At 48.4% G+C, this 27,815-nt stretch overlaps 1 protein-coding gene across 2 annotated transcripts in view; it reads left to right on the top strand.

Annotated features, from left to right (window-relative positions):
* The window catches only part of CHST12 (carbohydrate sulfotransferase 12), a 30,868-nt gene extending 3,327 nt beyond the window's left edge, over window positions 1–27,541 (top strand). For both annotated transcript variants that reach the window (XM_030801292.1, XM_030801293.1), the window contains exon 2: window positions 26,031–27,541. In XM_030801292.1, coding sequence (XP_030657152.1) covers window positions 26,108–27,352 — 1,245 coding nt within the window. In that variant the 5' untranslated portion in view covers window positions 26,031–26,107 and the 3' untranslated portion in view covers window positions 27,353–27,541. The remainder of the gene's footprint in view (window positions 1–26,030) is intronic.
* Window positions 27,542–27,815: the final 274 nt, after the last annotated feature.

Genomic DNA, 27,815 nt, shown 5'->3' on the forward strand with positions numbered 1-27,815 from the left:
TCCAAAAAGAGAACTCTCGGATGTAAAAAAAAAAAAATGAAAGCAGAAATAAGAAAATCAGTTAGTGGGTGAAAGATAAAGTTGAGGAACTCCCTCAGAAAGTAGAACAGAAAAGCAACGAGGTGGCAAATGAGAGAAAAAAGAAACGGAGAGGATCAGATCAGGAAGTCAGCAGCTGAATAGTAACAGCTTCAAAGCTGAGGTGAAAGGATCGTTTGAGGCCAGCAGTTCAAGACCAGCCTGGGCAACATAGCAAGGCCCCATCTCTACAACAAAATTTAAAAATTAGCCAGGTGTGGTGGTGTGCACCTGTAGTCCCAGCTACTTAGGAGGCTGAGGTGGGAGGATCACTTGAGCCCAGGAGTTTGAGGCTGCAGTAAACTGTGATCATGCCACTGTGATCCAGCCTGGGTGACAGAGCAAGACCCCATCTCTAAGAAATAAAATAAAATACATTTTTAAAAGTTTCCACAAGAAAAAAATAGGGAAAACAGGATGAAATTCACAAAATAATTTCCTAGAACCCAAACTTTCTGGGTTAAAGAGGCCCACCCAGTGACCAGCACCATGGGTGAAAATGCAGGTATCCTTCATTCTCTAGCATCTTCACTTCCCAACTTGGATATTAAAAGCCTGGGAAGGCTGGGTGTGGTGGCTCATGCCTGTAATCCCAGCAATTTGGGAGGTAGGTGGGTCACTGAGGTCAGGAGTTTGAGACCAGCCTGGCCATCATGATGAAACCCTATCTCTACTAAAAATACAAAAATTAGCCAAGCATGGTGGTGGGTGCCGGCAATCCCATACTCAGGAGGCTGAGGCAGGAGAACTGCTTGAACCCAGGAGGGGGAGGTTGCAGTGAGCCCAGATCGTGCCACTGCACTCCAGCCTGGGCAATAGAATGAGACTCCATCTCAAAAATAAAATTAAAAAAAAAAAAGTCTGGGCACTAAACTTGGATAGGGAGAGAGGCTGAGTTTCAGATAAAGACTAGTTAGTGAGAGCTTGGGAGGGGAAGGATTTATTTGAAAGCATGTCTGCAACTGTTGACCCCAGAATTTGGATAGTGAGAATTCAGAGGCCAGGCGCTGTGGCTCACGCCTGTAATCCCAGCACTTTGGGTGGCCGAGGTGGACAGATCACTTGAGGCCAGGAGTTTTGAGACCAGCCTGGCCAACATAGTGAAACCCTGGCTATTACAAAAATTAGCCAGGCATGGTGGCGGGTGCCTGTAATCCCAGCTACTCAGGAGGCTGAGACAGGAGAATTGCTTGAACCTGGGAGGCAGAGGTTGCTGTGAGTGGAGATCATGCCATTGCACTCCAGCCTGGGCAACAAGGGCGAGACTCCGTCTCAAAAAAAAAAAAAAAAAAAAGATTCCTTGCGTACCCACTCCAGGACATACTGTTGTGAAATCTCAGAACAAGAGGAATAAGTAAAAACAAATCACAAATAGGTCATCACAGGTCAAAAGGCAGAAGGTTAGAACATGTGGAAAAAAGGCAGAAGAACTAACTACAATTAAAATGAAAAGAAGTAGAAGGGCTTGGGCTTTTTCAAAGCAGCACTGGATGGCAGGAGACGGGAGGGCCTTGCTTGAGAAATTCTGAAGGATGCATTTTCAGCCTGGAAGTCTACATTCAGGCAAGGGAGGGTAGGGTAAAGACACCTTCAGACTTGCTCCCAGATTTGTTCCTCATGCTTTAAGGAGGCAATTGGCAGATGTAGTCTCCCCAGTTGAGGCAGTAAGTCTGGACTGAGAGAGACTGGCTGGTGGGAACAGGATTTCCCCCAGGTGGGAGGTGAGAAGAACCTGCTGAAGGGAGATCCCAGCCAGGTGCTGGTGTGGAGAGCAGATATATCCTGACCCCAACTGGTCCAAGGCTCCATGAGGAGATTCTTTGGGAGAAGATGAAATTAGCAGGACACCTGACGTGCTGGAACATCTGGAGAGGAGTTGAGACAGTTGGCAGAGTTGGGGCGGGATTAGTGATAAATACTAAACAAAGCAAATGAAAACACAAGACTGTTATTAGTTCCAGGGAAAATAAACTATCGTGTGGGAAACGAAAAATAATTATGGTGTACTACAAGGCGCAGCTGTGGATAGCCTCTCCGCAATGATAATAATTTATGTAAACACTGACTGCTGCTCTAATTGAAATTATGATGCGCCTGAGTGGAGAAGGTGTGGGGAGGAGAGCGCTGCATTTTCGCCTGTCGCCTTGGGAAGTCAGTCGCTAATGCCCCAAGCTGAACAACCAAGGTTCACTCTGAAGGCAGACGTTAAAAGAACTAGCTAAAAAGAATTATGGAGTGGGTAGAGCGTGGTGGTTCACACCTGTAATCCCAGCACTTCAGGAGGCCAAGGCAGGAGGATTGCTTGAGTCCAGGAGTTCGAGACCAGCCTGGGCAACATGGCGAAACCCTGTCTCTACTGAAAATACAAAAATTAGCCCGACATGGTGGCCTGTGTCTGAAGTCTCAGCTCCTTGGGAGGCTGAGGTGGGAGGATCACTTCACTTGAGCCTGGGAGGCGGAGATTGCAGTGAGCTGGGATCGAGCCATCACACTCCACTCTAGCCTGGTTGACAGAGCAAGACCCTGTCTCAAAGAAAAAAAAAAAAAAGAATCATGGAGAAGGGCGGAGGTGAGAAGGGCGGAGGTGAGAAAGGGAAGCAGGGACAGAGACTGCTGAGTTTCCTAATAAACTTCACCTCACGGAATGATTTCACTCTTTCATGGGTATGTATGTGTAGCATTGAATTGACCCAAATGGGAATGGTCTCAGACGGGCTTTCTGCTCTGACAGAATGGGGGCCCTCGCCTGCCTCTGTGCACAGGCCCTGTTAACAGGGAGGGCTTCCTTGCTCTCATTTCCTCTTGGTTATTGTCATTGTTCTGTGTATCCTGTCTCCTCGTTGTGGTCATTTATCAGAGATTCTGAGCGCTTTCTTTTTTTCTTTTCTTTTTGTATTTTTTTGTCTTTCAGGCAGAGTCTCGCTCTGTCACCCAGGCTGGAGTGCAGTGATATGATCTCATTGCAGCCTCTGTTTCCTGGGTTCAAGCAATTATGTTACAGGCGTGAGCCGCCACGCCCGGCCGAGCGCTTTCTTTCGTCATTTTGTAAGGGGGTTTTAAAACGTACTCACCAGTAGAGAGAACAGTATTATAGGTCATTCTTCACCTGTCCCCAAGTTTCAGAAATTAGGCAATCAGAGTCTGTCATGTTTGTCTGGTTTTTGTTAGAACAACACATCTTTCTCGAGGAAGTACTGAGTGCCAGATGCTACCGTAAACCTTGAGAATAACCGCTGTGAGACAGGATGAGGACCTCCCTTTTAAGGTTTCAGTGCAGGAAGACAATGAACAGATTAACTAGTGAATATGAGCTATTTGAGGCCAGGCACTGTGGCTCACGCCTGTAATCCTGACACTTTGGGAGGCTGAGGCAGGAGGATCGCTTGAGCCCAGCAGTTCAGAGATTCTGCAATTGCACCACTGCACTCCAGCCTGGGTGACACAGTGAGAAACTACTCTAAAAACAATAAATAAAAGATTTGAGGTAGGGATGGGATAAATGCTGCTATGAAGAAAAGCAGGGTATGGGGATGGAGAGTGCAGGGTAGAGGCCGGGATCTGTTTTCTCAGGGTGGTTAGGAAAGGCTTGCTAAGGAGGTGAGCATCGAGCAGAGATCTGAAGGAAGTGTGGGACTACCCTGGGATTCCCCAGCTGAGGGACGGTGGTGCAGAGGCCCAGCAGCAGGAGCCTGCTCGGTGTGGTGGATGAACGGCAAGGAGACTGTTGAGGCTGGAGAGGGTCCCCGAGGGGAACTGTGGTAGAAGAGGACATCAGTGGAGTCCCAGTCACGGGCCATCGGAAGGACTTGAGATTGGAAGCCACTGGACTCCAGTGATCAGAGATGACGCGATCCGACTTTTAACAGAATAACCATGGCTTTGGGGTTGAAAATGGATTGTATGGGCCTGAGAGCAGAAGCAGGGAGACTGGTTTGGAGCCTGTTGCAATAACGTAGGTGAGAGCTGATGGTGATTGGGGCAGGGTGGGGTGTAGGTGGGGCAGAGGGGACTTGAAGAGTTAGAGCCTGGATACCTATTTACTTTTTAAAATTATTTATTTATTCATTTTTAAATTTTGAGACGAGATCTCACTCTGTCACCCAGGCTGGAGGGCTGGAGTACAGTGGTGTGATCATAGCTCACTGCAGCCTTGGCCTCCTGGGCTCAAGAGATCCTCCCACCTCAGCCTCCTGAGTAGCTGGGACTACAGGTGTATACTACCATACCTGGCTAATTTTTAAATTTTTGTACAGATGGCTTCTTGGTATGTTGCACAAGCTGATCTTGAACTCCTGGTCTCAAAATATTATTCTGCCTTGGCCACCTAAAGCGTTGGGATTACAGGCATCAGCCACTGCACCTGGCTGAGCCTGGATATATTTTGCATGTAAAGCCCCAAGCAGGTTCTTAAACTGATCATAGTGAGATTTATTATCATTTTCTTCTGAAATAATTTCTTTGAGTTAACTCTTTTTTTTTTTTTTTTTTTTTTTGAGGCAGAGTCTCACTCTGTTGGCCAGGCTGGAGTGCAGTGGGGCAATCTTGACTCACTGCAACTTCCACCTCCTGGGTTCAAGCAATTCTGTCTGCCTCAGCCTATCAAGTAGCTGGGACGATAGGCGCCAGCCACCACACCCAGCTAGTTTTTGTATTTAGTAGAGATGGGGTTTTGCCATGTTGGCCAGGCTGGTCTCCTGACCTCAGGTGATCCATGCAGCTTGGCTTCCCAAAGCGCTGGGATTACAGGCGTGAGCCACTGCGCCCGGCCAAGAATTGATTTAAGTCAGTTGAGTCAAGTGAGTTATCCTTTGGATTCTAGAGTCAAATATCATGCAACAAATATTTGAGCCTTACGAGGAACACAGAAGGCACGTGAGATATAATCCCTGTCTTCTAAGGACTTGAAACCCAGTTTGGGAATATGGGACTGGTGTACGTGCGTGGATTTCCTGTCTACTTGGGAAGGGCCGACAGAGGGCTTAGAGACGGGAAGGAAGAGAACAGCGTGCGCTGATAGCCTCTGTGTCCTAGGACCAGCTCTGCAGGGAAGTTACTTCACTTCAAAGGCTAAGTTTGGGCTCAGTTTTCATTCAGGTCTCCTGGGATATAAATCAACATTCCATTCTCATCAATGTGACCGTTTATTACATATTTTTATTTGGTATACTGTCAGATGTAGTTAACTGAACACAAATGAAGTAATTTCATAAGCAAATAAAGCACAGTCCTGGAGGTACTGCGTGAAAATGTGTCTTACGATGGAGGTTTTAATGCAGCACCACTGTGTGTAAGTTCCAGGCAGCCTAGGACATGCAGAGAGCAAATATTGACACCAGTAACAGAAACTTTCCACATTTTTGTTGACTACAGTGATGGGAACTGCAGTGAATTATTTGCCTTATATAGTGTCTGTAAAGCTGGAAAAGAAGTAGGTAGTTTCTTGTCTTTGTGCCAGTAGCATAAATAAATAAACTTGAAACATTCTTGCACTGCTTATTGAAGGTCATGTCACTTGATTTAGTGCTCAAGAGCTTGGTTATTTGGACACGAAGAAGCTACTTCCTTCAGCAATAAAGGAAATGGAAATTTGACTGTCTAGTGAAACCTACCAATTCTGCATAAACATTTACTGTGGAGGCCAGCAGAGCAGCGTGGCAAGGAAGGGGGGTTCCCCAACAACAGCCTGGGTTCCGAGGCCAGCTCTAAACACTGCTGGCTATGTAGACTTGTGCAAGTCTGTAGCTACTTTTCCCAGTTTCATCCCAGTTAGTGTGAGGATTAAACAAAGTAATATGTGCAAAACCCTTAGAACATCACTTTTAGCAACATGTTAGCTATTGGTATTGTTATTTTAAAATCAATTTGCAAATAGACAGTTTTTTTTTTGACTATTGATAACTGGCTCTTGGTAGAAAGCATGAGTAATAATAAAAATAACACATATTTGTGTAACAAATATTTGAGGGCCTGATGAAGACAGAGAGATAAGTAAGGCCAGGGGCAGAGTCTAAAGAAAGTGCTTTACTATTTTATCAAACACTTAGCTGTATTTTCTCATTTTTGTACTCTCGGTAGCTCTGGTTAGCAGAAAGGCCTAGTTTGTTCTTCTTTTGTAGATGGACTGAAAATCAGACATAAAATGACTTGGTCCAGGCCACTCAGCAGAGGCTGGACTGGGTCTCAGTATCCCTTCCCTCTTCCTCCCAGTCCCTCCATGTCTGCGCAGAACTCTGCACTGGTGTTGTCTGCATTGTGGAAATTGGTGAGAGCCGGACCATTGCATTCATATTAGAGAGAGAAGTGTTAGCCTCTGGAGATCAGCTTCATAAAACCACAAACATTTTCTTTTTAACTTTAAATCAAATGTATTGACGTATGATTTACATGCAATAAAACGTACCCATTTTAAGTATGCAGTTTGAGGAACGAGGCCAAACATAATCACCTTGTACCTGCCTCTGCAGTCAAACAGTAGAGCATTTCCATCGCCCCGAGTTTCCTCATGCTCCTTTGCAGTCTATGATTTTCATCACGATTTTGGCCTCTTTTAAACGTCGTATAAATGGAACCATAGAACATGCAGTCTTTTACGTCTGGCTCCTTTTTCAGCATGCGACCTGTGGCGTTCACCCATGAATCAGCAGTTCACCCTTTTTACACTCACTTGCTGATGGACATTGGGACATTGGGGTTGTTTTCAGGTTTTAGCTTTTTTTTTTTTTTTTTTTTTGAGACAGATTCTCGCTCTGTCGCCCAGGCTGGAGTGCTGTGGTGCAGTCTTGGCTCACTGCAACCTCTGCCTCCTGGGTTCAAGTGATTCTCCTGCCTCAGCCTCCCGAGTAGCTGGGATCACAGGCGCCCACCACCACACCCAGCTAATTTTTGTATTTTTAGTAGAGATGGGGTTTCACCATGTTGGCCAGGCTGGTCTCAAACTTCTGACCTTAGGTGATCCGCCCACCTCAGCCTCCCAAAGTGCTGGGATTACAGGCATGAGCCACCACGCCCGGCCAGGTATCTCATTTTAATTTGCATTTCCTTGATGACCAATGATGATGAGCACTTTCCTATGTGCTTTCTGACTATTTGTATCTCTTCTTTTGTGAAACATCTGTTCAAATTTTTTGCTCATTTTTTAATTGGGTTTATTTCCTTTTCAGTTGTAAGAGCTCTTTATGTATTCTGGATATAGGCACTTTGTTAGATATACATATTGAGACTATTTTCTCCCAGCTTATGGTCTGTCTTTTTTTCTTTTTCTTTTTCTTTTTTTTTTCTCTGAGACGGAGTTTTGGTCTTGTCGCCCAGGCTGGAGTGCAATGGCGTGATCTTGGCTCACTGCAACCTCCACCTCCTGGGTTCAAGTGATTCTCTTGCCTCAGCCTCCTGAGTAGCTGGGATTACAGGCACTTGCCACCACGCCTGGCTAATTTTTTGTAATTTTAGTGGAGGCAGGGTTTCACCATGTTGGACAGGCTGGTCTTGAACTCCTTACCTCAGATGATCCACCCTTCTCGGCCTCCCAAAGTGCTGGGATTACAGGTGTGAGCCACCGCGCCCGGCCTTTACTTTCTTTAATGGTAAAATTTGAGAATTGTAAGTTTTAAATTTCGATAAAGTCCACTTTACCACATTTTTCTCTCATAATTCGTGCTTTTGGTATCCCAACAAATCTTTGCCTTCTCCCAAGTCATGGAGATTTTTTCCTGTTTTCCTCTGAACATTTTAGTTTTAGTGTTTAGGTGTAAGGCCGTGATTCATTGTGAGTTAATTTTTGTGTGAGGTGTAGGGTTGAGGTTCATTCTTTTTCATGCAGATATCCAGTTGTTTCAGCACCATTTGTTGAAAAGACTGTTTATTCCTTATTGAATTACTTTGCCACCTTTTGAAAATAGCCACATACATGTGGATCTCTTTTGGGACTTTGTGCTGTCTCATTTGTCTCTACAGGCATACTTCAGAGATGTTGCAGGTTCAGTTCCGGACCACCACAATCAAGTGAATATCGCAATAAAGAGAGTCAACAAAGTTTTTGCATTTCCCAGTGCATATAAAAGTTATATTTGGCCAGGTGCGGTGGCTCACGCCTCACTGCCTGCACTTTGGGAGGCCAAGGCGGGTGGATCACCTGAGGTCAGGAGTTCAAGACCAGCCTGGCCAACATGATGAAACCCCATCTCTACTAAAAATACAAAAAATTAGCCAGATGTGGTGGGCCCCTGTAATCCTGGCTACTCAGGAGGCTAAGGCAGGAGGATCACCTGAACCCCAGAGTGGAGGTTGCAGTGAGCCGAGATCGTGCCACTGCACTCCAGCCTGGAGGACAACAGCAAAACTCTGCCTCAAAAAAAAAAAAAAGTTTTATGTTTACACTATACTGTAGTCTATTAAGTGTGCAATAGCATTATGTCTAAGAAACAATGTACATACCTTAATTTAAAAATATTGCTAAAAAATGCTAACAATTATCTGAGCCTTCAGTGAGTAGCAATCTTTTTGCTGGTGGAGAGTCTTGTCTTGATGTTGGTAGCTGCTGATTGATCAGGGCGGTGGTTGCTGAAGGCTGGAGTGGCTGTGGCAATTTCTTTTCTTTTTTTTTTTTTTTTTTTTGAGACGCAGTCTCGCACTGTCGCCCAGGCTGGAGTGCAGTGGCACCACCTCTGCTCACTGCAAGCTCCACCTCCTGGGTTCACGCCATTCCCCTGCCTCAGCCTCCCGAGTAGCTGGGACTACAGGCACCTGCCACCACGCCCGGCTAATTTTTTGTATTTTTAGTAGAGATGGGGTTTCACTGTGTTAGCCAGGATGGTCTTGATCTCCTGACCTAGTGATCTGCCTGCCTTGGCCTCCCAAAGTGCTGGGATTACAGGCGTGAGCCACGGTGGCCAGCCAGCAATTTCTTTTTGTTTGTTTGTTTTTGTTTTTGAGTCTCGCTCTGTCGCCCAGGCTGGAGTTCAGTGGCGCGATCTTGGCTCACTGCAAGCTCCTCCTCCCGGGTTCACGCCATTCTCCTGCCTCAGCCTCCCGAGTAGCTGGGACTACAGGTGCCCGCCAGCACGCCCGGCTGATTTTTTTTGTATTTTTATTAGAGACAGGGTTTCACCGTGTTAGCCAGGTTGGTCTCAATCTCCTGACCTCATGATCCGCCCGTCTCAGCCTCCCAAAGTGCTGGGATTACAGGCATGAGCCATTGCACCTGGCCCGGCCGGCAATTTCTTAAGACAACAATGAAGTGTGCTGCATTTATTGACTCTTACTTTTACAAAAGGTTTTCCTGTAGCACGTGATGCTGTTTGATAACATTTTACCTATAGTAGAACATCTTTTAAAATTGTAGTCAATCTTCTCAAACCTTGCCACTGCATTATCATCTAAGTCTATGGAATATTCTAAATCTTTTATGGTCATCTCAGCAGAGTTCATAGCATCTTTACTCAGAGTAGATTCCTTCTCAAGAAACTGCTTTTTTGTTCCTTCGTAAGAAGCAACTTTTCATCTGTTCAGCTTTGAACATAAGATTGCAATGATTCAGCCACATCTTCAGGCTCCACTTCTGATTCTACTTCTCTTGCTGTTTCCACCACATCTGCTGTTACTTCATGCACTGGAGTCTTGAACTCCTCAGAGTCATCCATGAGGGCTGGAACCAACTTCTTCAAACTTCTATTAATGTTGCTATTTTGATCTCTTCCTGTGAATCCCGAGTGTTCTTAGAGGCATTGGAATGGTGAATCCTTTCCAGGTTTTCAGTTTACTTTGCCCAGATCCTACAGAGGAATCACTATGGCAGCTTTAGCCTTACAAAATGTATTCCTTTAATAATACGACCTAAAAGTCAAAATTACTACTTGATCCATGGGCTGCAGAATGGATGTTGTGTTAGCAGGCATGGAAACAGAAACAGATCGATTTAGAGGTGTCTTTTGCCAAGGTTAAGAAGGAAACACAAGTCATCGTAGGATCTGTGGCCTGTGCTTTTTCCAAAGAGGGTTTTGGAAACTTCAGTATTTAAAGAGGAAAAAGTAGGCAGGAGGGGAAGAGGCAAAGAAAAGGAGGTGGAGTAGGCAGTGAGGCCAGTGGTCACATTTTTGTGAGGCTTTGAGTACCATTCAGTGAATCTACATTTTACATGTGAAAAGAAGGGAGTGGGGCAGAGTCACATATGCCTTCTTCTCCGCCCAGTAAATCTGCATTTTACATGTGATAAATAAGGGTGTAAATTACTTTATCTGGGAAAGAAAAGGTAGCTTTTTTTTTTTTTTTTTTTTTTTTTTTTTTTTTTTTTTTTTTGCGTGACTTGGTTGCTAAGCTTAACTTTCCCTTTAGCTTGGAGAATTTGGGGTCCTGAGATTTTCTTTTGCAATGTGTATCCAAAGAGATTGATGATAAGGAATTGGCTCACACGATTACGGAGGCTGAGAAATTCAGACCCTGGAGAGCCAATGGTATAACTCCAGTCTGAGACAGAGTCCAAAGGTGAAGACCAATGTCCCAGCTCAAAGACAGGCAGGCAGAGAGAGTTGATTCTCTTACTCTGCCTTTTTTTTTTTTTTTTTTTTTTTTTGAGGCAGAGTCTCACTCTATTGGCCAGGCTGGAGTGCAGTGGCGTGATCTCAGCTCACTGCAACCTCTGCTTCCTGGGTTCAAGCAATTCTCCTGCCTCAGCCTCCTGAGTGGCTGGGATTACAGGCATGCGCCACCATATCTGACCAATTTTTTGTGTGTGTGTGTGTGATGGAGTCTCGCGATGTTGCCCAGGCTGGAGTACAGTGATGTGATCTTAGCTCACTGCAAACTCCGCCTCCCAGGCTCAAACTATTCTCCTGCCTCAACCTCCTGTGTAGCTGGAATTACAGGCATGTGCCGCCAGGCCTGGCTAATTTTTGTATTTTTAGTAGAGACAGGGTTTCACCATGTTGGCCAGGCTAGTCTCGAACTCCTGACCTCAACTGATCTGCCTGCCTTGGCCTCCCAAAGTGCTGTGATTATAGGCATGAGCCACCACGCCCGGCCTTACTCCACTTTTCTGTTGTACGTGGGCCTTCAGTGGACTGGTTGAGGCCCTCTCATACTGGGAGGGCATCTGATATCTCAGTCCACCCATTTGGATGTTACTTTCCTCCAGAAACATGCTCACAGACACAGTCAGAGTATGCTTAACCAAATATCTGGGTACCCCGTGGCCCAGTCCAGTTGACACATAAAATTAGCCATGTATTATGTGACGTTTTTGTGTGATCGATGTCAGTTCTGCTGTAAAAATGTGGAAAATGCCCTTCTGGGGGGCTTAATATAGATCTGACCACGTGGCAGTGTCTTCCAGAGCAGGATGGCTGTGATCATGTCAGGGTGACACACAGCTGAACACGAGTGGGCTAAGGCCAGAGCTGTCTGCTGCCAGCTGCCTTTTCTTTCTCCAGTGTTTTGCCCACAGTTAGCATAAGTATTTGGACCAGTGGCCTTGCGTGGGCAGCCGGCATGGGCTTGCTCCGTGGGGCTGCAGAGTCTGCCCCTGGCTTCATGCCCTGCATGTTGTGTGTGAGCAAAGAAATATCTAACAACCTCACCCGGATCTAAGACACGACTCTGTCAGCCTAACCACAGTGTTTGCGTTTAAACCTAACCTAATAGTTTTCAGCGCCATTTATGAGGGCATCTGACACAGCCCCCGTGGAAAAGCACCTCCACCGCTACAGTTTCCTGGCGGATGATGCTTCTCGGTGAAACTTTGCTCTGTGGATTCCCTTGCTGGAGGCAGCAGCCCATGGTTGGTGTGCTGCAGGCGGGTTGTATGTCTGTTCATCTGAGATGCCTCTGCGTGCTCTGCTTCAAATCACGGCGGGCTTTTTGTTGAAACACTGGGAGATTTGCATTTGGAAATCATGTCCTATTTCTTTTTAATGAAAAATTACTTTACGGGTTCAGTGTTGCCCCTGAGGTGTTTTGGAAGCAGGTGGGATCATGACCACAGTGCTCAGCCCAGCGGTTCTATCGGACCCTTCCCTGAATGCTTCTCTCCTGCCCAGAAGTCACATGGGCTTCAGGCCGGAGCCACGTCAGTCACTGGGCCAGACATTCCTGTATGTCCGAGCTGTTGTTTCTGTTGTTGTTTTGTTTTTTGGGATGTGGTCTCACCCTGTCACCCAGGTTGGAGTGCAGTAGCACAATCATAGCTTACTGCAGCCTTGACCTCCTGGGTTCAAGCCATTTTCCCACTTCAGCCTCCAGAGTAGCTGGGACCACAGGTATGTGCCATCATGCCCAGCTAATTTTAAAAAGTATTTGTAGAGATGAGGTCTCACTGTGTGGACCAGGCTGGTCTTGAACCCCTTGGCTCAAGCAATCCCCGTACCTTAGCTTCCCAAAGTGCTGGGATCACAGGCATGAACCACCATGCCTGGCTGTCCAAACCGCCTTTTAAAATTACAACTTGGCTGGGCGTGGTGGCTCATGCCTGTATTCCCATCACTTTGGGAGGCCGAGGCGGGTGGATCACTTGAGCCCAGGAGTTGAAGACCATCCTGGTCAACATGGTAAAGCCCCATCTCTACTAAAAATACAAAAATTAGCCAGGCATGGTGGTGCATACTTGTAACCCCAGCTACTCAGGAGGCTGAGATGGGAGGATCACTTGAGTGGGGAGGTTGCAGTGAGCCAAGATCACGCCACCGCACTCCAGTTTGAATGACAGAGTGAAACCCTGTCTCAAAAAAAAAAAAAAAAAAAAATGGCTGGGCATAGTGGCTCATGCCTGTAATTCCAGCACTTTGAGAGGCCAAGGCAGGTGGATTCCCTGAGGTCAGGAGTTTGAGACCAGCCCGGCCAACATGGTGAAGCCCCGTCTCTACTAAAAATACAAAAATTAGCCAGGCATGATGGCGGGAGCCTGTAATCCCAGCTACTGGGGAGGCTAAGGCAGGAGATGACTTGAATCTGGGAAGCAGAGGTTGCAGTGAGCTGAGATCGTGCCACTGTCCTCTAGCCTAGGCAACAAGAGCAAAACTCCATCTCAAAAAAAAAAAAAATTACCATTGTAACCATTTTTAAGCATGCAATTTGGTGGTGTTAAGCACATTCACATCGCTCTGCAGCAATCACCACCATCCAGCCCCAGAACTCTGTTCATCTTGCAGAACTAAAGCTCTGTCCCCATTGAACACAAACTCCCATCCCCTCTCCCCTGCCCCCACAACCACCATTCTACTTTCTGTCTCTAGGAATTTAACTGCCCTGGGAACCTCATACAAGTAGAATCTTGAAATATTTGTCTTTTTTTTTTTTTTTTTTTTTGAGATGGAGTCTTGCTCTGTCGCCCAGGCTGGAGTGCAGTGGCACGATCTCACTTCACTGCAAGCTCCGCCTCCCGGGTTCACGCCATTCTCCTGCCTCAGCCTCTCGAGTAGCTGGGACTACAGGCACCTGCCACCACGCCCGGCTAATTTTTTGTATTTTTAGTAGAGACGGGGTTTCACCGTGTTAGCCAGGATGGTCTCGATCTCCTGACCTCGTGATCCTCCTCGGCCTCCCAAAGTGCTGGGATTACAGGTGTGAGCCACCGCACCGGCCAAATATTTGTCCTTTTGTTTCTGGCTTATTTCACTGAGCATACTGTCTTCAGGGTTCATCCATGTTGTAGCATGTGTCAGAATTTCCTTTCTTTTGAAGGCTGAGTAATATTCCACCGCATAGGGTGACCGCAGTTTGCTTGTCTGTTCATCTGTTCACCAACACTTGGGTTCCTTCCAGCTTTTGGCTATTGTGAATGATGCTGACATTGGTGTGGACATGGGTGTGCAAACATCTCTTCAAGACCTTGCTCTAAGTTGGGTGCAGTGACTCACGCCTGTCATCCCAGCACTTTGGGGGGCCAAGGTGGGAGGATCACTTGAGGCCAGGAATTCAAGACCACCCTGGGCAACATAGCAAGATGCCATATCTACAAAAAATTAGCTGGGCATGGTGGCAACCACCTGTAGTCTCAGCTACTCAGGAGGCTGCTTGAGCCCAGGAGTTCAAGGCTGCAGTGAGGTTTGATGGCACCACTGCACCCCAGCCTGGACAACACAGTGAGACCCTGTCTCAGGAAAAGAACAACAACCCTGCTTTCAGTTATTGTGGGTGTATACACAGAAGTGGAATTGCTGTATCATATGGTAATTTTATTTTATTATTATTTTTTAAGACGGAGTCTCACTCTGTCGCCAAGGCTGGAATGCAGTGGTACAATCTCAGCTCACTGCAACCTCCACCTCCTGGGTTCAAGCAATTCTGCCTCAGCCTCCTTGAGTAGCTGGGATTACAGGCATGAGTCACCGCACCTGGCCCCTCATATGGTAATTTTATATGATAATTCTGTGTTAATTTTTTTTTTTTTGAGACAGAGTCTCACTCTGTTCCCCAGGCTGGAGTGCAGTGGTGCCATCACAGCTTACTGCAACCTCCATCTCCTGGGCTCCAGCGATCCTCTTGCCTCAGCCTCCTGAGTAGCTGGGACTGTAAGTGCACACCACCAGGACCTGCTAATTCTCTCTTTTTTTTTTTTTTTTTTTTACATTTTTTTTTTGTAGAGAAGGGTCTTGGTATGTTGCCCAGGCTGGGATGCAGTGGCAACATCATAGCTCACTGCAGCCTCAAACTCTTGGGCTCAAGCAATCCCCTTACCTTAGCCTCCTAAGTAGCTGAGACTACAGGCACACACTATCATGCCTGGCTAGTTTTTTGTTTGTTTGTTTGTTTTTTACTTTTTTTTTTTTTTTTTTTTTGAGACGGAGTCTCTCTCTGTCACCCAGGCTGGAGTGCAGTGGCGCAATTTCGGCTCACTGCAACCTCCGCCTCCCGGGTTCACCCCATTCTCCTGCCTCAGCCTCCCGAGTAGCTGGGACTACAGGCGCCCGCCACCACACCTAGCTAATTTTTGGTATTTTTAGTAGAGTCAGGGTTTCACCGTGTTAGCTAGGATGGTCTCGATCTCCTGACCTCGTGATCCACCTGCCTCGGCCTCCCAAAGTGCTGGGATTACAGGCGTGAGCCCCTGCGCCTGGCCTTTTTTTTTTTTTTTTTTTTTGAGACAGGGTCTCGCTCTGTTGCCCAGGCTGGAGTGCAGTGATGCGATCTTGGCTCACTGCAACCTCCACCTGCCAGGTTCACATGGTCCTTCCATCTCAGCCTCTCAAGAAACTGGGATTAGAAGTGTACACCACCATGCCAGGCTAATTTTTTTATTTTTAGTAGAGACGGGGTTTTGCCATGTTGGCCAGGCTGGTCTCAAACTCCTGACCTCAAGTGATCTGCCCACCTTGGCCTCCCAAAGTGCCAGGATTACAGGCATGAGCCACTGCACCCAGCCTTTTAAAACATTTTTTATAGAGATAGGGTCTTGCTATGTTGCCCAGGCTGGTCTTAAACTCCTGGGCAGTTCTCCCGCCTCAGCCTCCCAAAGTGCTGGGATTACAGGCATGAGCCACCATACCTGGCCCCAAAAGATATTATTAATACTTAGTTATAATGCTAAAATATTTTCCTTGTAATTAAACTGAAATCTTATTAAATTATCAATGAAAAGTCATAGGTTTTATAAAATGATATGGTTGCTGGCATTGGTTGTGTGTATGTAATGCTTCTTGGCTGAAAAATAAGCAGAAGTGCTTAGGTTGGCTCAGTAATGCCCTTATCTAGTTCTTATGTACAGAATTGGTGGACGACGGCAGCATCCCTGGCCTCTGGCGTCTGCCTGTGTCGGTGATGTGACTGACTCCCCCAAGGCTTCACTCTCCTCGTTAGTCTTCATCTTAATTGGCAACTTCCCTCTCAAGTTGCTTGACATGTTAATTTTCCTCTTTGCTACTTTCTTTTTCTTTTCTTTTTTTTTTTTTTTTTTTTTGACAGAGTTTTGTTCTTGTTGCCCAGGCTGGAGTGCAATGGCGCGATCTCGGCTCACTGCAACCTCTGCCTCCCAGGTTCAAGTGATTCTCCTGCCTCAGCCTCCCGAGTAGCTGGGATTACAGGCATGTGCCACCATGCCCAGCTAATTTTGTATTTTAGTAGAGACAAGGTTTGTCTGTATTGGTCAGGCTGGTCTCGAACTCCCGACCTCAGGTGATCCACCCGCCTCGGCCTCCCAAGGTTCTGGGATTACAGGCGTGAGCCACTGCACCCGGACTCTTTTTTTCAGATGGAGTCTTGCTCCATGACCAGGCTGGAGTGCAGTGGTGCCATCTTGGCTCACTGCAACCTCCAACTCCCAGGTTTAAGCGATTCTCCTGCCTCAGCCTCCCCAGTAGCTGGGACTACAGGCACGCACCACCACACCCAGCTAATTTTTTTATTTTTAGCAGAGATGGGGTTTCACCATGTTGGCCAGGCTGGTCTTGATCTCTTGACTTTGTGATCCGCCTGCCTCAGCTTCCCAAAGTGCTGGGATTACAGGCGAGAGCCACCACGCGCAGCCCCACTTTGCTACTTTCTTAGCCTTCAGAAAACCTTTTTTTTTTTTTAATGTGGTTTCATTCACTGTTATCTCAAGAAACTGTTGATTGTTATACATCCTCGAGAGGGGTGGTCCTGCAAACTTGAACAGCACAGGTACTTAGGATCTAGTTGAAAAAATAGGCTGCAGTGGCTCATGCCTGTCATTGCAGCACTTTGGGAAGCCGAGGTACTTGGATCACTCGAGGCTAGCAGTTTTAGACCAGCCTGGCCAACATGGAGAAAGCCCCTCTCTACTAAAAATCCAAAAATTAGCCGGGCATGATGCGTGCCTGTGGTCCCAGCTATTTGGGAGGCTGAGGCATGAGAATCCCTTGAACCTGGGAGGTGGAGGCTGTAGTGAGCCAAGGTCAAAACCACTGCACTCCAGCCTGGGCGACAGAACAAGACTCCGTCTCAAAAAAATAAAAAACAAAAAGTAAAAAAAATAGGCTGTAAAATCGTGTGGTTATAACCGTTCAGAGGGTATTGAAAGCTGGTACAGGACTACTTGTTCTTGTCCCACTCACGCCCTGAACACACTGGGAGGGCAGGCGGGGAATGTGGCGGGGGCCGTGGAGAGACAGCAGCGGGGGCCATGGAGAGACAGCAGCGGGGGCCGTGGAGAGACAGCGGCAGGCCCTCTGATCCTCATGTTTTCGTGATTTCTGTAGCGGGGTCATTGCCTTTCTCAGGTTTGACACACGTATTAGCTGTGCGTGACGCTAGTGCACTACAGGCCGCAGGGTGGGAGGAGGCGTGATCTGCCCCTCCAGGTTAGAGTCCTCTGGGTGCTGGGCTTCCCTGCCTCCATCGGGCATGCTGAGCTCTGTGGGTCCAGGAAGCACTGAGTGAAGGTGGCAATAGGCAGAGGGCGTCCTTTTCTCTGAGAATCATCCCAGCTCCTTTCATGTGGAAGCCCACCACCCTCTGTACACTGACCTTTTTACCATGATTTACCTCATTACTCTCGCCATTGAAAAAATGAATTAAGAGGCCAGGCGCGGTAGCTCATGCCAGAAGCAGAGGCGGGTAAATCACTTGAGCCCAGGAGTTTGAGACCAGCCTGGGCAACATGGCAAGACCCTGTCTCTACCCAAAATACAAAAATTAACTGGGCATGGTGGCACATGCCTGTGGTCCCAGCTACTTGGGAAACTGAGGTGCCTGGGAGGTCGAGGCTGCAGGGAACCGAGATTGCAGTACTGCTCTCCAGCCTGGGCAACAGCGCAAGACTGTATTTCAAAATTAATTGATTAATTAAGGCTGGGCACAATGGATCACACCTGTAATCCTGACACTTTGGAAGGCTGTGGTGGGAGAATCACCTGATTCCAGGAGTTCAAGAGCAGCCTGGGCAACATAGGGAGATCCTGTCTCTACAAAATAATTTAAAAAATGAGCCAGGTGTGGTAGTGTGCGCCCATGGCCCCAGCTTCTTGGGACAACCCAGGAAGTTGAGGCTGCAGTGAGCCATGATCATACCACTGCACTCTAGTCTGGGCAACAGGATGAGACCCTGATTCTAAAGAATATAAAGAAAGAACATGAATTAAGAGTCCACAGAAGTTGCAGAGGTGGATGGAGAGTGCAGCCACATTTCAGCCTCATGAACTTTGAGGTTCATTTAATGAGAATCTGTGAAGGGTCAAGCAGTGGCTTTTAGAGTCTAGTCCAGTGCGTGAGAGGCATATAGACTCCGAGAAGCTTATGCCGGAAGAAGTCCAAGAGGGTCCCCCAGTGCGAGACTCTCCCACAGAAGGCTCCCAGGGGCAATCCACCTGTTTGTGCTTGGATGCCCTCAGGAACGGAGATCTCATTACAGTTTTTGGCCGCTTAACTCATTAGCGTATCTGTTCATTCACTGGGCTGACCCTGCTGTCTGTGTGTTGTCTTCTGAAGCTGCAGAGGACAAGCCTGCTCCCCCTTCTCTGTGACAGCCCTTCAGGAGTTTGAGGCACCAATAGAAACCCTCCTCATCCTGAACAGCCCCAGCTCCCACAGAGCTCCCCTTCCACAAGATGCTGTGGGAAAAGAGACACTGAGAGCCGGCTAGAGCCTGTTGTAATCAGGGTGTCCCCATGGAGGAGCAGGAGGAGAAGGCAAGACCCCGCTGCAGGCCAGGCGCGGTGGCTCACACCTGTAATCCCAGCACTTTGGGACGCCGAGGCGGGCAGATCACTTGAGGTCAGGAGTTCAAGACCAGCCCGGCCAACATAGTGAAACTCCATCTCTACTAAAAATACAAAAATTAGCCAGGTGTGGTGGTGGGTGCCTGTAATCCCAGCTACTCGGGAGGCTGAGGCAGAGAATCACTTGAACCCGGGAGGCGGAGGTTGCAGTGAGCCGAGATCGCGCCACTGCCCTCCAGCCTGGTGACAGAGCAAGACTCCGTCTCATAAAAAAAAAAAACAAAAACAAACAAAAAAACAAACTCCGGCCCAGTGAGGACTGTGCTTAGTCAGCATGTCAGTCAAAACAGGTGCGGACAAAGGTGAGTGCCAGGAGAGAGGGGTCCAGACTGTTGGGTTCTTCATGTTCACCTTTTACCCTCCACCCTCAAACGGGCCTATGAGATGGCCCTGCTCAAACATCTACAAAGGAAGAGATAGGATCTGGCCTCTGACAGAGGTGAGCGCCTCTGGGGATCCATGCCCTGTGGCCACCATTGTTTCTGGATGTGGCTGAGGTCACAGGACTGTTGTGAGCACAGGTGGTGAGTCACCTGTAAGGCCCACACACGGGGCAGGTGCAGGGGGCCCACATCTGCAGATGTGTGTGTGTTAAAATGCCAAATAGCACTGCATTTGCTTTTTTTTTTTTGTCTTTTGTCAAGCTTGTCCCTTTTCCTCTTGTATCCAGCTTGCAGGTCTTCTCCCATCCCGTCTATTTGATCTTTATTTTTTTGGGTGGAGAACTTACCACTTATCCCAGTATACGTTTCCATCTCTCTTATTTATTTTCAGCTTCACTTTTTGTCTTTCCAGGCTGTCATCTTTCTGAATGCAGATTCTGGGCAGCCTGCACTCTGGTGGTGGCAGCAGAGGTGCCAGGGGTCAGGGTTTAGACGTTCTGGGGGAAGGGCCTGGCAGAAGGCAGTAGGCTGGAGGGAGAGACAGGCTGGGGACCACGGGGCTCGCTAGATCAGCAGGGGACCTCTTTGGGAGACCTGCATAGTCCAGGATGGGGGTAGGTAGATGGGCATCATGTGGAGGGACTGGCAGTGAGAAGAGGGCAGCTGGCTGTGGGGATGAATATTCAGGGACTGGGACTCATTTCTGTAAAGGAACCAATGTCCTTAGCAAGACGCCAAGGCAGGAAGGTGGCCCAGGGATGCCCCAGGAAAGGACCTGGCATGGAACCTCAGGGGCTTAGTCACAAGGGGCTTTAGAGCCAGGCTGATGTGATGGGGGCCTCTGAGCCTGACATTCACCCAGTATTGACTGCACCCTACTGTGTGCATGCACGTGGTGAGCACGACCAGATGGAGCCCACGCTCCCCAGCTGTTTGAGCGAGAGTGGGAGTAAGTAAACAGACACACCGCAGATAAGCACACAGTTGCCGATGGGACCGATGGAGAGTGCATAGTCTGGGATTTGACCCAGTTGGGAAAGACTTCGCTGAGCTAGGGATAAGTAGGTGTCTACTGATGACGGGGCAGGGACAGGTAGACAGATGTCCTTGCCTTGTTCATGATCTCGGTGGTAAGGTGCTCACTCTTGCACCCTTAATTATGAGGTTAGCTGTGGGGTTTTTTTTTTTTTTTTAAAGCACTCAGATTGTTGCTAATATTAAAAAATGTAACATACAAGAATGATAGGAGAGACATACAGGCCGGGTGTGGTGGCTTACGCCTGTAATCCCAGCACTTTGGAGGCCGAGGCAGGTGGATCACTTGAGGTCAGGAGTTCAAGACCAGCCTGGTCAACATGGTGGAGCCCCATCTCTACTAAAAATACAAAAATTAGCTGGGTTTCAGGGCAGGCACCTGTAATCCCAGCTGCCTGGAAGACTGAGGCATGAGAATCACTTGAACCTGGGAGGCAGAGGTTGCAGTGAGCCAAGATCATGCCACTGCACTCCAGCCTGGGTGACACAGCGAGACCCTGGCTGTGTCTCGCTGTGAGAGAGAGAGAGACATATAAATGAAAAAGTACTCAGTTTAAGAAATTTGTAGCACTTTGCAAGGCCGAGGTGGCCAGGCTGAGGCATGAGAATTGCTTGATCCCGGGAGGCGGAGGTTGCAGTGACCCGAGATCATGCCACTGCACTCCAGCCTGGGTGACACAGCAAGACTCTGTCTCACAAAAGAAAAAGAGAGAGAGAGACATACAAATGAAAAAATACTCAGTTTAAGAAATTCGTAGCACTTTGCGAGGCCGAGGTGGCCAGATTGCTTGAGCCCAGGAGTTCAAGACCAGCCAGGGTAACATGGTGAGACCACAGCTCTATACAAAATTTTAAAAAATAGCCTGGCCCAGTGGTGTGTATCTGCAGTCCCAGCTACTTGGAAGGCTGAGACAGGAGGATCACTTGAGCCCAGGAGGTCAAGGCTGCAGTGAGCTGTGATTGTGCCACTGCATTCCAGCTTAGGCAACAGAGCAAGGCTCTGTCTTGAAAAAAAAAAAAAAAAAAAGTTAACACATTTGTTTGAAGATGAAAAGTTCGACACAGTTTGGGCCTCTCATCCGCCCCCTCCCCCACCCCCCACAGAGATGATAGAAAAAGGGTACAGTGGTAGGGTTTTGTAGATGCCCTGTAAGTTGAGGATATCCTCTTTGCTAAGTTTGCTGAGAGTGTTTATAATGAATGGATATGGGTTTTGTTGTTGCTTCCTGTAGGAGTTGATTTTTTAGCTTGTTAATATGATAGATTACATGGTTGATTTTTGAATGTTGAGCTATTCTTGCATACCCCACTTGGTGATGCCGTGATTCTTTTTTGTTTGTTTGTTTTTTGAGATGGAGTCTCACTCTGTCACCCAGGCTGGAGTGCAGTGGTGCAATCTCGGCTCACTGCAAGCTCCGCCTCCCGGATTCAAGCGATTCTCCTGCCTCAGCCTCCTGAGTAGCTGGGACTACAGGCACCCGCCACCACGCCCAGCTAATTTTTTGTACTTTTTAGTAGAGACGGTATTGTGGGATCTGGCCAGCAGCCCACAATGCAATGGGGCTCTTTCTTTGTTCCCAGGTGGATTGGCAGGTCAAGAAATAATAGACACACACAAGACAGTGAAAGCTGGGTCCAGGGGGGTCACCGCCTTCTGGTCCTGCGATGCCACCAATGCACTGGATATACCAGCATTTATTATTAAGTTTAGTGAGGGCGGGGGTAGGTTAGTGAGGGATTTAGGGTCATTTGATTATGAGGTGAGATGGTCACATGGGGATGAAGTAATTCTTTAACATCTGTATGCAGAAGTACAGTATACAGAGATAAGAATTTACAATATGGTGTGTGCATCAGTAATTTCTAACAGAGCCTTAAAACAGAAACACAGTCTTTCCATAACCTATGATTAGCAAGATATTAATCAGCAGTAACAGTTGCAGCAAAAGCTGGTTACAAACAATTCATAGAAACAGGATGTGATGCTAGACAACAAGTTAGACCAGAAATTCTCAGAAGGGAGTATGCCTTAACCCTAAAGAGGCCTAGAAGAGCCGTGGCAAGATGAGGGCATTTATAGCCCTATCTTATCCATATGGACAGGTGCCCCCCGCCCCCCATGCATCCGTTTATAGGCTCTCCACAAGGGTCATATTCCATTCCCAGAGCTATGAACATCTGCTTTTCTGGGATAGGAATCTTGGTGATGTGAAACCTCCCTGACTGCACATCCGTTCATAGGCTCTCTGCAGGGGGAAGCACATCATGCGCTGTTGGCTCATTCTGGCAGTCCAGCCTGGCATTGTCTTTACACAATACTGCATGCAATTTTGTATTTACAATAATCAGGAGCATTTCATCTTTTATTCCATAGCAATAGTTTCAGGGGGTCTCCCTACAAGACGGGGTTTCGCCACGTTGGCCAAGCTGGTCTTGAACTCCTTGACCTCAGGTGTTCCACCTGCCTCAGCCTCCCAAAGTGCTAGGATTACAAGCATGAGCCACTGTGCCCAGCCTCTTTTTTTTTTTTTTTTTTTTTTTGTACTGATTTTCACTGGTTTAGGTATTAGGATTATGAGTTGGACGTGTCCTCTCTTCTCCTTTCTGTAAGAGATTGTATAAAATTGATGTCGTTTATTCTTTAATGTTTGATAGAATTCTTCAGTGAAACCATCTGGGCCCAGAGATTTCTTTTTTAAGGAGCTTTTACATTACAAATTTAGTTTCTTTAATTAGTATAGAATTATTCATTTTGGTAGTTTGTGGTTGTCAAGGAATTGGTCTGTTTCATCTAAGTTGCTAAATTTGTGGACATAAAATTGTTTGTAGTAGTTCCTTATCCTTTCAATGGCTGCAGGTTCTATAATTTCATTCCTTATCTTGTTCCTGATAAAGATGATTCATGGGCTGGGTGTGGTGGCTCACGCCTGTAATCCCAGCACTTTGGGAGGCCGAGGCGGGCGGATCACGAGGTCAGGAGATCGAGACCATCCTGGCTAACACGGTGAAACCCCGTCTCTACTAAAAAATACAAAAAAATTAGCTGGGCGAGGTGGCGGGCGCCTGTAGTCCCAGCTACATGGGAGGCTGAGGCAGGAGAATGGCGTGAACCCCGGGGGACGGAGCCTGCAGTGAGCTGAGATTGCGCCACTGCACTCCAGCCAGGGTGAAAGAGCGAGACTCCTTCTCAAAAAAAAAAAAAAAAAAAGATGATTAATGTTTTTTTTTGTTTGGTTGGTTTTTTTGTTTTTTTTTTTTTCTTTTGAGACAGAGTCTTGGTCTTGCCAAGACCAAGGCTGGAGGGCAGTGGCACGATCTCGGCTCACTGCAGCCTTGACCTCCTGGGCTCAAGCGATCCTCCTGCCGCAGCCTCCAGAGTAGCTAGGACTACAGGTGCACGCCACCATACATGGCAGATTTTTGCATTTTTTATAGAGATGGGGTTTTGCCATGTTGTCTAGGCTGGTCTTGGACTCCTGGGCTCACAGGATCCTCTCGCCTTGGCTTCCCAAAGTGCTAGGATTATAGGAGAGAGCCACCGTGCCTGGCCTCTTCTGTTTTCTAATGCTCTTGGCACCACAGTGACTGTAACATACGTTGTATTTTCATTCTCATTCTGTTCTGTGTACTTTAGCTTCTTCCTTTGCTATTATTTAGAAGTATGTCATTTATTTTCCACGAATTTGTGTTTGTGGATTTTCCTGTTGTCTTTTCTGTTACTGATTTCTAGTTTTATTCCTTTATAGCTAGAAAACTCTTAAAATATTTTAATTCTTTTTATTTATTCATTTGTATTTATTTTTTTGAGATGGAGTCTCACTCAGTCACCCAGGCTGGAGTACAGTGGTACAATCTCAGCCCCCTGCAACCTCTGCCTCCTGGGTTCAAGTGATTCTCCTGCCTCAGTCTCCTGAGTAGCTGGGATTACAGGCACCCGCCACCATGCCCAGCTAATTTTTGCATTTTTTTAGTAGAGATGGGGTTTCACCATGTTGGCCAGGCTGGTCTTGAACTCCTGACCTCAGGTGATCCTTCTGCCTCGGCCTCCCAAAGTGCTGGGATTACAGGCATGAGCCACCACACCCAGCCTAATTTTTGTATTTCCAGTAAAGACAGGATTTCACCATGTTGGCCAGGCTGGTCTCCAACTCCTGATCTCAAGTGATCCACCTGCTTCAGTCTCCTGAAGTGCTGGGATTACAGATATGAGCCACTGTGCCCTGTCAAGATTTCAATTCTTTTAAATTAGTTGAGGTTTGGTCTACCATGGTGAATGTTTTGTGGACACTTAGAAGAAACTGTGTTCTCTTGTTAGGTGAGTGTTCCGTGTATGTCGGTTAGGTCCTGTTGGTTGCTGGTGTTGAGTTCTTCTGTATCCTTGCTGATTTTCTGCCTCATAGTTTTGTCAGTTATCAAGAGTGAAGTGTTGAAGTCTCCAGCCATAATTGTGGATTCGTCTATTTATCCTATAGCTCTATCGGTTTTTGCTTTTTGTATTTTGAGGCTCTGTTGTTTGGTGCATACAGATTTAGGATTATTATGTCTTCCTGGGGATTGAACTGTTTGTCATTATGTAATGTCCCTTTGTCTCTAGTAGTTTCCTTCCTTCTGAAGTTTGCTTCATCTGATACTAAGATAGCCACTCCTGCTTTCTTTTCATTAATGTTTGCATGATTAATGTTTTCCATTCCCAGGAGAGAGGAGGTGAGAAAGTAGAGGGCCAACTTGCCCCACCTCTAACCACCTCACACCTTGTCATGGGTGCCAGATAGGGGTGGAGTAGAGTTGGAGTTCAGCTCCCACTGGGCTCTGACCTGGCCAGGGGAGAGGGAGTCAGAGTGTGGACTCTCCTGCCTCACACCACCTCCTTCTGCCTTATGGATGCCAGGTGGGGTCAAGGCTTAGCTCCCTGCTGGACCACACTGACAGTACCCTGGTGGGACAGACAGAGGAAGCACCTCTACTTCCATGGGCAGAGGAAGGGGGATCAGCTCCCAGCTCTGCCCCACCAACACCCCCTGGTGCCTGGCAGGGGAACAGGAATGTGCCACCTACTTTTGGGAAGCCAGGGTGGTGTGGAAGGTCAGCTTTCAGGGTGGCCCTGATGAAGCTGTGGGGTGCAGTTTTTCCATTGGCATTTGACTTAAGTAGAGTAGGTGTTGCCAAAACAATTTTCCTGTTGTTGGGTCACTGCAAAGTTAAGGAATGGTTCCCAAGACCCCTCTTACTTATGACACCAATAGCAAATGCAGGCATCCCTGAGACCACTGTGGGGTTTGATGATTTGCTAGAAAGATTACAGAGCTCACTGATTGCAGTTATTCTTGTGGCTATGGTTTATTATAGGAAAGTTTCAAAGATTAAAATCAGCCTTGGCAGGAGAATGGCGTGAACCTGGGAGGTGCAGCTTGCAGCGAGCCAAGGTCGGGCCACTGCACTCCAGTCTGGGCCACAGAGTCAGACTTCGTATCAAAAAAAAAAAAAAAAAAAAAAAAAAAAATCAGCCTTGGGAGGAGTTGCAGAGGACAGAGTCCAGGAGGGCTCACACCTAGAGCTGGTCTCCACTCCTTGGGAGGCGTCCTCTTCTCGGGAGTTGTGGACAGTATTACTTTCCCGGCAGTGGCGAGTGTCAGCACATGTGGAGTACTGCCAGCCAGGGAAGTACGCGAGCGTCCAGGGTCGTTATGGTGCTCGGCCGCATGGATGTGTAGACTCCCTGCACTGCTGACCTCAGCCTCCAGCCCCTCTGGAGGGCGAGCTGATACCATGTGGCCCAGCGCTCCTGCTCCTCCAGGCCCAAGTCCCCCACTGATCAGAAGGCAGGAGTCAGAGCCCCAGTGCACCTCAGTCATTAACTAGTGTGTCATTGCCTCTGCAGGTTCCCAGCAGGATGCCCCGGCTCTGCAGGAAGCTGAAGTGAGAGGCCTGGAGAGGGCCCGGCCCACCCGGGGCAGGATGACCAAGGCCCGGCTGTTCCGGCTGTGGCTGGTGCTGGGTTCGGTGTTCATGATCCTGCTGATCATCGTATACTGGGACAGCGCGGGCGCCGCGCACTTCTACCTGCACACGTCCTTCTCTAGGCCGCACACGGGGCCGCCGCTGCCCACGCCCGGGCCGGACAGGGACAGGGAGCTCACGGCCGACTCCGACGTCGACGAGTTTCTGGACAAGTTTCTCAGTGCTGGCGTGAAGCAGAGCGACCTTCCCAGAAAGGAGACGGAGCAGCCGCCTGCGCCGGGGAGCATGGAGGAGAGCGTGAGAGGCTACGACTGGTCCCCGCGTGACGCCCGGCGCAGCCCCGACCAGGGCCGGCAGCAGGCGGAGCGGAGGAGCGTGCTGCGGGGCTTCTGCGCCAACTCCAGCCTGGCCTTCCCCACCAAGGAGCGCGCATTCGACGACATCCCCAACTCGGAGCTGAGCCACCTGATCGTGGACGACCGGCACGGCGCCATCTACTGCTACGTGCCCAAGGTGGCCTGCACCAACTGGAAGCGCGTGATGATTGTGCTGAGCGGGAGCCTGCTGCACCGCGGTGCGCCCTACCGCGACCCGCTGCGCATCCCGCGTGAGCACGTGCACAACGCCAGCGCGCACCTGACCTTCAACAAGTTCTGGCGCCGCTACGGGAAGCTCTCCCGCCACCTCATGAAGGTCAAGCTCAAGAAATACACCAAGTTCCTCTTCGTGCGTGACCCCTTCGTGCGCCTCATCTCCGCCTTCCGCAGCAAGTTCGAGCTGGAGAACGAGGAGTTCTACCGCAAGTTCGCCGTGCCCATGCTGCGGCTGTACGCCAACCACACCAGCCTGCCCGCCTCGGCGCGCGAGGCCTTCCGCGCCGGCCTCAAGGTGTCTTTCGCCAACTTCATCCAGTACCTGCTGGACCCGCACACGGAGAAGCTGGCGCCCTTCAACGAGCACTGGCGGCAGGTGTACCGCCTCTGCCACCCGTGCCAGATCGACTACGACTTCGTGGGGAAGCTGGAGACGCTGGACGAGGACGCCGCGCAGCTGCTGCAGCTGCTCCAGGTGGACCGGCACCTCCGCTTCCCCCCGAGCTACCGGAACAGGACCGCCAGCAGCTGGGAGGAGGACTGGTTCGCCAAGATCCCCCTGGCCTGGAGGCAGCAGCTGTACAAACTCTACGAGGCCGACTTTGTTCTCTTCGGCTACCCCAAGCCCGAAAACCTCCTCCGAGACTGAAAGCTTTCGCGTTGCCCTTCCCCGCGTGCCTGGAACCTGCCGCACGCGCACTCCAGTTTTTTTATGACCTACGATTTTGCAATCTGGGCTTCTTGTTTACTCCACTGCCGCTATCCATTGAGTACTGTATCGATATTGTTTTTTAAGATTAATATATTTCAGATATTTAATACGAAACGTGGAAGGGAATGCTGGAGTAAAATCTCCCCTCTGCCCGCCAGCCCGCCCGCTCCTGTGGTTTCTCTGGCTGAGCATGCGGCCGACGGGAGGGGATGCTGAGACTGATGGAGCTGCCTCCAGGGCTCGGGCCACTCACAGGAGGAGGGCGGGGCCTGCACTTGAAGTCAGGCCGCACCTGTCTATTTTTGGAAGGGTAGCCGACAAATCCTTCCAGAGGGAAAGTTCTTTGTTTAAGTATTGTACTTGAAAAGGTCAATCTTCAGGGCTTCCTGTTTGAAGGCAA

The sequence above is a fragment of the Nomascus leucogenys genome, chromosome 20, assembly GCF_006542625.1.
Source record: "Nomascus leucogenys isolate Asia chromosome 20, Asia_NLE_v1, whole genome shotgun sequence".
Classification (NCBI taxonomy): Eukaryota; Metazoa; Chordata; class Mammalia; order Primates; family Hylobatidae; genus Nomascus; species Nomascus leucogenys.